Genomic DNA, 11,622 nt, shown 5'->3' on the forward strand with positions numbered 1-11,622 from the left:
TGTGTCCCCAGTTCCAACCTTGAGCTGAGTAACTAGTCCTCCTCAGGAGGCGTGGCCAAGGCCGAGGACCCTGAGAGCTCAGGAGTAAGTCACCTGAGTCTGGATAGGCAGGTGAGAGGATGGCCAAGGAAGGCCTCTCAGAAAGGGGACATCTCTGCTCAGTACTACAGGAAGAAAAGAAATGAGCCAGAGTCGGAGAACAAGAAGGGTGCTTTGGACGTGGAGCCACAGCAGGGGCCTCCGGAAGCCATAGAAGGAGACAGACTGCCTCGGAAGAGACAAGAACCAGGAAGCAGAGGCCGGGACTGAGCTGTCCAAGCGAACTTTCTGGAGAACAAAAGAGACAAGAAGAAGAAAGAAAATTTTTCTCACTACAGAAGAGGAAAATCACTGTCCATGGTGTTCCGGGCAGTCAGAGAGCACACGCACAGTGGCTTTCTTTCACCTTGGGGTGTGTGCGTGACAGACTCGATAGCGACATCGAGCGTGTTGATGTGGCCTCCTTTCTGGCTTCTACCCCCATCACTTGAACCTGCTGATGTCTCTCCTCACCTCAGATCTCTTGCTGTCTCCCCCCTCGCCTTCAGCCAGTCTTGGTCTTCCATCTTTCCGTTCCTGGTCAGGTTTCTTGTAAGGGTTACTGTTATCATTCCATTTTCTCTTGTCTTGCTACAACACATGGACACCTATCTTTTCCTTTTAAAGTCACTAGTGGAAGCCGGGAGTGGTGGCGCAGGCTTGTTATCCCCGTGCTTGGGAGGCTGAGACAGGAGGATCACACAGGTTCAAAGCCAGCCTCAGCTACTTAATGAGGCTCTCAGCAACTTAGTGAGACCCTGTTTCCAAATGAAATATAAAATAGGTCTGGGAGTATAGCCTGGAGGTAGAAAGCCCCTGGGTTCCTCCCCCAGTACCACCAAAAAAAAAACCAAAAACAAACAAAAAAAAAACCCTGCCCTTTATATCCGGGCATGGTGGCACACGCTTGTAATCCCAGCACTCGGGAGGGCTGAGACTGGAGGATCGTGGTTCGCAGCCAGCCTCAGCTACTTAGTGAGGCCCTCTGCAACCCAGTGAGACCCGGTTTCAAAATAAAGAATAAAAATTAGGGCAGGGGGTGTAGCTCGGAGATCAAATGCCCCTGGGTTCCATCCCCAGACCTGCAAAAATAAAAATAAAAAATAAAAAATATAAAGTCACTAGTGGCACTTTCTTGCTGTATCCTATATCTGAAGGTTCATTTGTCAGCCCTCTACCTAATTGATTTTGACCTTGGTATTACCTGAGCCTACTGACTGCTCCTTCTTTCTGGAGACCCTCGGTGCCGCGCTGGGATGCCTCCCTAGTCTCTTCGGCTCCCACCAGGTTTGGTTGTTGATAAAGGTCCCATGGCCCAGTCTTCTGACTGTGCCATAATGTTGACATTTGATAACTGTCAACAAAATAGCCATCTTAGTATCCTCTCCATCCATCCAGCTCTACATCTATTTATCTGGTTCCATGTTTCCAGCTTTCTTCTCTGAGCCCTCTAACTTCTCCTTAAATGTTGCTTGAATCCAAGGTTTGTCCTTGTTCCTGCCCTTATTTTATGCTTCATTCTCTGTCTGGGCATCTCTCCACCACATTATGAGGACTCTCTCTAAATCCATATCTCCAGGCCCAATTTCCCTCTGAGCTGCAAACCTTTATCCTTTCCTGTGACTGGACAAGAATCTCTTGGTATCTTGCAAGTACCCCCGGGCACATATGTTCTACTGAACTCATCGCCTTGACTCCTGAAGCTGCTCCTTCTCTTGCTCTTCAACCCCTAACCACCACCTTCCCAGCCACGCAATTCAAATACCTACACATCTCTCTCAACCCCAAGCCAAATATATTCTGGCTGTTCTCCTTAAAAGCTCTCAGCTCCTGCTCATTGCTCTGTTATTATCCTAGCTCAGCCTTTCACTATCTCTCACCTGGTCTTAGGCACAGACTCTGAATTACTTTCTCTGCCCGCCCTCTCGCACCCTTTGCACCTACCTATCCACCAAACTGCCAAGTGAGCAAGCAAGTGTGATCTTTCTGGAACAGAAATGGAAATCTACTGGTCAGATCCTCTGTTTTCAGAGTAAATGTGGACTCTGTCGCATGACAAAGAATGTATGATCATGGTTCTTTTGGCATCTGGTAGGACCAGTTCACCCTCCCAGAGCCTGAGCTGGCATTTTGTTGAGAGGCCTATAGTATAGACAGGTTATTTTCCCATTCTCCCAGGGGGGAGAGAGGAGTTACAGTTATATATATATATATATATATATATATATATATATATATATATATATATATATATATATGACTAGTGTAATGAAAGTGAGGTGCTACGGAGCAAAACTGAAAGAGGCAGCCGCCCACTCTCGGTGGTGAGAGCACCTCCTTAGCTTTTCCCCTTTGGCCCTCACCTGCTCACCCATGTCTCTGCTTACCTTGCTTCCCACTTTATTAGCATGCACTAGGAAAAGAAGCCAGGGTGTAAATTACCCGAAGCTTGTGGGTTCAGAGTCTGGATGACACTAAGTGAGCCCTTTAAAAATTTAGGCTATGTAAATTTAACATGGTCGATGGATTTTAAGTTGTGCCCACTCTCCATTTTGGAAAGAAATTAGGCCAAATAAAATTAGAGCTTTAAATATTCTCATGCCAGTTGATACAAGATATGCCCAGGAGTCTATCCCAATTAATCATGTATCTAAACAACTATTTTTGTATATAAAGATATACATGCAGAATATTCATAGTAACAAGGAGGAAGCAACTAAATGTCCATAAACTGAAAAAAATATGCACATGGTGGTGCACTGTGCATTATTACGTTATGCTTTGATATGGAATGTCCTCTGAAGAGCTAATGTATTAAGGTTCAGAATTAATGTATTTAAGTCAGGAGGGTTGTAATCTCATCTGTGGATAAGTGCATTGTGGTGGATTTACTGAGCGGTAACCTAGGCAGGTGGTGTGTGACTAGAGAAGGTGAGTCTCTGGGGATGCGGCCCCAGGGACTGTGCTTTTGTCTTTGAACCCTTGCTTGTCTGCTCTCTGGCATCTGGCCTCCATGATGTGAGAACAGAGCCCTTGTTCTCTCCCTGTGTCTGCTCCCCATGGCCACACCCTGAGCTCCACAGGCCGACCTACTCTGGAATCTCCAAAAACCTACGAGGAAATACATCTTTTTTTTCTCTAAGTTGTGTGGTCAGGTTTACTGGGGTACAGCAGCAAGAATGTCACCTAAGACCATATACATATGATACATTATTATGCAGTCAATCAAATGATAATTTTTTTTGGTACTGGAGATGGAACCCAGAGGTATTCTACCTCCAAGCTATACCCCAGCCCTATATGTGTGTGTGTATGTATGTATGTATATATGTGTGTGTGTATATATATATATTTTTTTTTTCTTGCGGTACTGGGGATGGAACCCAGGGGCATCTACCTCTGAGCTACATTGCCAGCCCCATATTTTTTTATTCTTTATTTTGAAACAGGGTCTCACTGAATTTCAAAGGACCTAAGTAGCTGAGGCTGTCCTTGAACCACGATCCTCCTGTCTCGGCCTCCCAAATTCTGGGATTACAAGCATGCGCCACCATGCCCAGCTCAAATGATAATTCTATAGACTTAAAACAACTAAACATGCAGGCAATATCATATTAAATAAGGCCACAATGTTATGTATAGCATAACCCAAACTAATTAAAATTCAGTATATACTTATAAAGAAGAATAGAAGAATATATACAGTTTCTAACAAAGTCTACCTGGGTTTGAGGATTATGGGTGATTTTTGTGTTTTAAAATTTTCCCATGCTGCCGGACTTGGTGGCACACGCTTGTAATCCCTGCATTTAGGAGGTGGAGACAGGAGGATCGCGCAGGTTCGAAGCCAGCTGCGGTGGCTTAGGAGACCCTGTTTCAAAAAAAAAATATATATATATATATATATATATTTATAAAATAGGTCTGGGAGTGTAGCCGGGAAGTAGAAAGGTATCCAGGAACCCTAGTACCACCAAAAAAAAAAAAAAAAAAAAAAAAAAAAAAAAATTCCCATGCCTTTATTAAATTTAAATAATGGTCATATATATCTTTCATAATAAAAAAAATGTTTTTTTTTTTTTTTTGGTGGTACTGGGGTTCCTGGAAGCTCTTCAACCTCTGAGCTACACTCCCAGACCTATTTTATATTTTTATTTGGAAACAGGGTCTCCTAAGCCAGCGCGTGCAGCTCGCTTCGAACCTGCGCAATCCTCCTGTCTCTGCCTCCCAAGTGCAGGGATTACAAGCGTGCACCACCACGCCCAGCAAAAAAATGTTTTTGAAAAGCAGTGTGTGCGTGTGTGTGTGTGTGTGTGTGTGTGTGTGTGTGTGTGGTACTGGGAATTAAATCCAAGGGTACTCTGCCTCCAAACTATACCCCCAGCCCTTTTTTATTTTATTTTTGAAACAGGGTCTCCCTAGGCTAATGAAAATCTCAGGACCTGCAGAGGCTGTCTTTAAGCCTGTGATCCTCCTGTCTCAGCTTTCTAGGACTGAAATAACAGTGTGTGTGCCACAACACTTGGCTGTAAAGTTTTTTGTTTTTTTGTTGTTGTTTTTTTGTGGTACCAGGGATGGAACCCAGGGGCCTTTAATGTCCGGACTACACCCCCGACCTATTTTATATTTTATTTGGAAACAGGGTCCCATTAAGTTGCTAAGAGCCTCACTAAGTAGCTGAGGCTGGCTTCAACCCTGTGTAATCCTCCTGTCCCAGCCTCCCAAGCACTGGGATTACATGCATGTGTTACCACGCCCATCTTGAAAAATAATTTGTGTGTGCGTGTGCGTGTGCGTGTGCGTGTGCGTGTGTGTGTGTGTGTGTGTGTGTGTGTGTGTTGCTGGGCATGAAACCCAGGGGCATTCTACCTCTGAACCACATTCCCAGCCCTATTTTTTAAATCCTTATTTTGAAACAGGGTCTCACTGAGTTGCAGAGGGCCTCACTAAGTAGTTGAAGCTGGCCGCAAACCTGATCCTCCTGTTTCAGCATCGCAAGTACTGGGATTACAAACATGTGCCACAATGCCTGGCTAGCTTGAAAAGTAATTTTTAAAAACAAAGTCTATGCCGGGCACGGTGGCGCATGCTTGTAATCCCAGCATTTGGGAGGTAGAGATGTGAAGATCCCAGTTTGCAGACAGCCTCGGCTACGACTTAGGCCCTTGAGAACTCAGTGAGACGCTGTTTCAAGCATAAAAAATACTAACAAATAGGGAGGGCTGGGGGTGTAGCTCAGAGGTAGAATGCCCCTGGGTTCCATCTCCAGTACCAAAAAAAAAGAGTCTAAGCTGCGTGTGGTGCTGCACACTTGTAATCCCGGCATTTGGGAGGACAGCCTCAACTACTTAGTGAGGCTCTTGGTAACTCAGTGAGACCCTGTTTCAAAATAAAGAATAAAAAATAGGGCTGGAGGTGTAGCTCAGAGGTAGAATGTTCCTGGATTCAATCCTCAGTACTGAAAGAGAAAACCCTCTAGATTATACCCCAAAACTGTTAGAACTAGTAAGGAAATAGAGTAAAGTTGCAGGATACAAATCAATCCAAAAAAGTCAGTAGTGTTTCTATATGTTAACAATGAAATCAAGAAAACAATCCCATTTTACAAATAAATAAGTGAAATAAATAAGTGAATAGGGTTAGCCTGGCATGGTAGCACGTGCTTGTAATCCCAGTATTTGGGAGGCTGAGACAGAAAGATCAGTTTAAAACCAGCCTCAGCCGGGCGTGGTGGCGCACGCTTGTAATCCCCGCGTTTGGGAGGCAGAGACAGGAGGATCGCGCAGGTTCGAAGCCAGCCTCTCTAGCTTAAGAGACCCTGTTTCCAAATAAAAATATAAAAAATAGGTAGAAGGGTTTCCAGGAACCCCAGTACCACCAAAATAAAATAAAATAAAATAAAATAAAACCAGCCTCAGCAATTTAGTGAAGCTCACAGCAACTTAGTGAGACCCTGTTTCAAAATAAAAAATAATAAAATAGGTCTGGGAATATAGCCTGGAAGTAGAATGCCCTTGGGTTCCAATTCCATTACCATAAAAGTAAATTAGTTAATTAAACTAATGAGGTGAAACTCAATTACACTAAAAACTATAAAAATTGATGAAAGAAATTGAAGACAACACAAATAAATAAAAAGATATCTGATTCATGGACTGAAAGAATATTGTTAAAATGTTTATACTACCCAAAGCAATATATTGATTTGATGTAATCCCTATTAAAATTCCAATGACATTTTTCACAGAAATAGAAAAAAATTCCTAAAATATGCATGGAACTACAAAAGACCCCACATAACCAAAACAAAATCTTAAAGCCTAACGTACAAAGCTGGAGGCGCCACACTACCACAAAGGTATAGTAACTAATATAGCATGATACTGGCATAGAAACAGACACACCAACCAGTGGATGAGGATAGAGAGCCCAGAAATGAACCCGACAATGGTGCCAAGAACACATAATGGAAAATGACAGTCTCTTCAATAAAAAGTGTTAGGAAAACTGGACAGCCACCTACAGAGGAATGAAACTAGACCCTTACCTCATACCATATACCAAAGTCGACTCAAAATGGATTAAACATATAAACATAAGGCCCGAAACTGTAAAACTACTGGAAGAAAACATGGGGGGAAATTATGAGACACTAGCCTCAATTTTTAAGAGTTTAACCCCAAAGCTCAGGCAACAAAAGGAGAAATAGATAAATGAGATTATACCAAGCTACAAAGCACGGCAAGAGACAATTTACAGAGTGAAGGGATGCTCTATAAATTGGATGATCTATAAAATGTACATTTGCAAGTTGTACATCCGAGAATAAATTCCTACCCATGCAAACAATTCAGTAGCAAGAAAACAAATAACCAGATTTGTGTAAGGGCACAGGAGCATACTTCCACAGTCCCAGCACCTGGGAGGTGGAGGCAAGAGAACAACTTGACCTAGAAGTTTGAGAGCAGCTTGGGCAACACAGTAAGACCCTTCCCACGAATTATTAAAAAAGAAAAAAGGCTCTTCAACTTAAAAAAAAAAAGATATACAGATGGTCAACAGATAAGTGAAAAACAGTCATTAGGGAAATGTCAATTAAAAGCACAATGAGATATTACTTCACACCTGTCCAAATGGCCGTTATAAAAACACATATGAGCCGGGCGTGGTGGCGCACGCGTGTAATCCTGCCCTTGGGAGGCTGAGACAAGAGGATCGAAGCCAGCCTCAGCTACTTAGTGAGGCTCACAGCAACTTAGTGAGACCCTGTCTCCAAATAAAATATAAAATTGTTCTGGGAGTGTGGCCTGGAGGTAGAAGGCCCCTGGATTCAATCCCTAGTACCACACACAAATAAATAAAAGTAAATAAATAAATATAGAATTTCCATGTGATCTAGCAACCCTACTTCACAGTATCTACCCAAAGGCTGAGCTGGGTGTGTTGAAGAGCCATCCACACTTCCTTGTTCACAAGAGCCAAGTTATGGGATCAATCCAAGTGTTCATCATTGGATGAATAGATTAAAAAGATACGATAGATGTACACAGCGGAATACTCTTCAGCCTTAACAAAAAGAAGGGGCTTCTGTTCTTTGGGACAGCATGAATGGACCTGGAGAACATTATGGTCGGTTAAATACGCCAGGCACAGAGGGACAAATACCTAAAGCTGGTCAGTCTCAGTCTTCTTCCTGGGCCCAAACTCTAACTCAACTACAGCAGCCTAATTGCTCCTGAATGCCTGAGAGAGGTCTCCAATGGATATTTGACCAAATTCTCAAGTTGAATGCCCAAACATAGAGCTGTATAAACAGCAGATGATCTCACTTACATGCGGAATCTCTAACAACCGAAGTCACAGCAGCAGAGAGTAGACAGGTGGTTTTCCTCGGCTGGGGAATGGGGAGGAGATGCTGGTCACAGGCTACAAAATCCCTGTGAGACGGGAGGCCATCTAGCACAGCATGGTGACTGTAGTTAATGATAGTGTAGCATATATTTCAAAATGGCTAAGCGAACACATTTCAAATGTTCTCATTACAACAAAAAAAAATGGTATTTGAGGTGATGGATATGTTAATTAACTTTACCTAATCACTTTATATGTGTGTGTGTGTGTGTGTGTGTGTGTGTGTGTGTGTGAATACTGTTCAGCCTTAGCTGAGTGTGGTGGCACACATTTGTAATCCCAGCTTTTGGGAGACTGAGACAGGAGAGTCAAAGTTTGCAGACAGCCTCAGCTACTACTTAGTGAGGCCTTTGCAACTCAGTAAGACCCTGTTTCAAAATAAAGAATAAAAAATAGGGCTGGATTCCATCCCCAGTTCGGCAAAAACCAAAAAACTGTTGTTTAGCCTTAAAAAAAGAAGGCTGAAGCTGGCGAGGTGGCACAACTTGTAATCCTAGTACTTGGGAGACAAGTAGAGACAAGAGGATCACAGGTTCTTGGCCAGTCTCAGCAACTTGTGAGGCCATCCCTGACTTAGTGAGGCACTGCTTCAAAATAAAGAGTAAGCCGGTTGTCGTGGCACATGCTTGCAATACCACCAATACTTGTGAGGCTGAAACAGGAGGATCACAGATTTGTGGCCAGCCTCATTACGTAGGCCCTCTGCACAACTTAGTGAGACCCTGTTTCAAAATAAAGACTAAAAAATAGGACTGGGTTGTAGCTCAGGGATAGAATGCCCCTGGGTTCCAGCTCCAGTACCACAAAACAAACAAACAAATGAAAACAAAATAAAGAATAAAATATAGGGCTAGGGGGTGTAGCTTGGAAGTAGAATGCTCCTGGGTTCAATCCCCAGTTCCACACAAAAGAAGAAAGTTGCACAGATTAATTAATATGCATGTATATGTATATGTTTCTCCTACAGTAATTAATATTTCTGACTCTTCATATTTACATCCAAGTATAAAGAAAGCTAAAGCTGGATGTAGAGCCAAAGCTGATGACGAAAAATCAAGGATGGCCGGGCGTGGTGGCGCACGCTTGTAATCCCCGTGCTTGGGAGGCGGAGACAGGAGGATCGCGCAAGTTCGAAGCCAGCCGCGCTGGCGTAAGAGACCCTGTTTCAAAAATATAAAATAGGTCTGGGAGTGTAGCCTGGAGGTAGAAGGGCTTCCAGGAACCCCAGTACCACCAAGAAAAAAAAATCAAGGATGCCCTACTGACTCTATTTCCTCATCAATATGTAGAGAGTGCTGGATTAGGTTGTCTACAGTGAGCTATAAATATACCATAAATATGTACAATTATAATTTTGAGTTTAAAATAAAAATTTAAAAATTAAACTTTAAAAAGTAAAGCTTTTTTTTTTTTTTTTTTTTTTTTTTTTTTGCGGTACTGGGGGTGGAACCCAGAGGCTTTCTCCCTCCAGGCTATATGCCCAGACCCATTTTATATTTTATTTGGAAACAGGGTCTCACTAAGTTTCTGAGAGCCTCACTAAGTAGCTGAGGCTGGCTTCGAACCTGCACAATCCTCCTGTCTCAGCCTCCCACGCATGGGGATTACAAGCATGCGCCACCATACCCGGCTTAAAAGTAAAACATTTTTAATTGGAAATAATTTTTTAAACACAAATCCTGGTCACCGTCTGGGACTTCATCGCTAGTATTTGCTAACAGTATTTGCTGCTTTAACTCTGGCTTGGGAGAGAGACTGAAAAGTTTTGTATGACAACCAGTAGGGTTCATTGCTGTTCTTTCTTCTAATTCCTATGAACACATTTGGTTCAACTAATCTCCCGGGCCATACGACTCTGCAAATTACACTGTTTGCCCAAGCAACTTCTCAATCTGGCGGGCAGAGGAGCCCTTCCTGGTGGGCCAGGGCTCACTGGGAACACTGAAGATTTTACCTCCTAGTTCTGTGATGTTTTGAAACAAGTGTTATGAGCCTCAGCTGGCTGTTTGGGAGCCCATTGTGGAGGGCTCACTCAAACTCCAAGAGGTAGGGCACTGGGAAGAGAGACACACGCCTCTCCTCCTGGCCCTAAACTTCCAAAAGCTAACATTTTCTTCTATAGTAATTGATATTTCTGACTCTTCATATTTACATCCAAGAATAAAGAAAGCTAAAGCTGGATTTGGAGCCAAGGCTGATGATGAAAAATCAAGGATGCCCTACTGACTCTATTTTCTCATCAATAAGAGAGAGTGCTGGATTAGGTCGTCTCCAGTGTCCTCTTTTATTGGCTAGTGTCATCCAGGCAGGTGCAAAGTGCACATCCATCCAGTGTCACCGTCAGAGCCGCCCAGGTGAGACCATGTGCAAAGGGGCCGCTGGGGAGCCGCTCCGTCTAAGCCCCATCTGTGCAGGCTGGTACGGACACAGTGGCACGTACCATGTTGGCAGCTCCATCCCTGCCCCCTCCCAATTTACAGGTAGGAAACAATCTAATGATCTTTCTAACCATACGTCTTAAAGAAAATTGCTCCTTTTAAGTATTAAGAAGGAACCCATGTATCTAATAGGAATAATTAGGAATAATAGAATCATTCTCCCAGATTAAAGTTCTCATTAGTGATTTGAAAACTTGCAGTTTTGTTGTAATGCTAGGATGCAGGCATCAAAAAATCACCCTTAATTTAAAAAAAGTCCATATATTCTTTTTTTTCCAGAATCTCGCTTTTACCCAGAACAACTAATAAGGAATATAAGAATATATGATAATAATATTATTTAACCTAGCATCATTACAGAAGAAGATATAATTTAGCTCCCTAAGAGGAGAAAGTGGGAGAACAAAGGGGAAAGGAAAGAAAAGGCATCCACACAAAATACATCAGCTGGAAGTGATGTTTGTTTCCAGAAGGATGCCGTGAGCAGCCTCACGCGCCCTCCTCCCCGGGACCCTCCAGCCAGTGTCACTCACCTGCCTTTCTTAGACATCTCATGCATTTCTCTTCCAGGCCAGTGCACTCTGCTCTCAGTAGCCAAAACCCATCCCCACCACAGAAGGAAGATGCCGAATTTCATATTCTGGACAGCCAACATGGGTTTCCAAATCCAAACACTTCTCTCAAGAGACCGCAGAAAGGAAACGGATGCCCTTTTTCTCTCTTAAGACATTATTGGTCTGTTCATTATTAGAAGGATGTTTACTCATGCGAAAAAAAAAAAATCAACCGGCAGTATGTAATCTGGTGAGCAGGAGAAAGCAATTTCCACTAAACCTATAAATCCTCCTACGTCAGATGTCAGGGATTTTGTGAACTGAGGTTGAATTCCTGCATTCCTGCAGGACAATTATTTTGGCCATTCTAAATTAGTTCATCATCAAATGAGATAAATATGTTGGGAAATGTCTGAGTTTTCTGGTCCACTGAATAGAAAGAGTAAAAGTAGACCAAAGCAATTTCCAAAATGAAAAAGGCCAGAGGTGCTGAACTGCTTCTATGCCATGTTAATGAGCGCCTCCCAGATCTATTTTAAGCTCCCAGCCATTACCATTTGCTTTGCTGAGGCTGGATTGGACAGCCCGCTTCTTTCTGGGGAGGAATCCTAGGACCTCAGGGACTGCCCAGGACCTGAGCA

The 11,622-nt window shown here is 43.0% G+C and overlaps 1 protein-coding gene across 3 annotated transcripts in view; it reads right to left on the reverse strand.

Moving 5' to 3' along the window:
• GABRR1 (gamma-aminobutyric acid type A receptor subunit rho1) overlaps positions 1-11,082 on the reverse strand; it is a gene marked incomplete at both ends in the record, with an annotated part of 46,971 nt that extends 35,889 nt beyond the window's left edge. For all 3 annotated transcript variants that reach the window (XM_080700778.1, XM_080700777.1, XM_080700776.1), the window contains one exon: positions 10,961-11,082. In XM_080700778.1, the coding sequence (XP_080556904.1) occupies positions 10,961-11,082 (122 nt within the window). The remainder of the gene's footprint in view (positions 1-10,960) is intronic.
• Between the last annotated feature and the right edge of the window lie 540 nt (positions 11,083-11,622).

The sequence above is a fragment of the Muscardinus avellanarius genome (assembly GCF_963383645.1).
Source record: "Muscardinus avellanarius genome assembly, chromosome: 8".
In the NCBI taxonomy this organism is placed as follows: Eukaryota; Metazoa; Chordata; class Mammalia; order Rodentia; family Gliridae; genus Muscardinus; species Muscardinus avellanarius.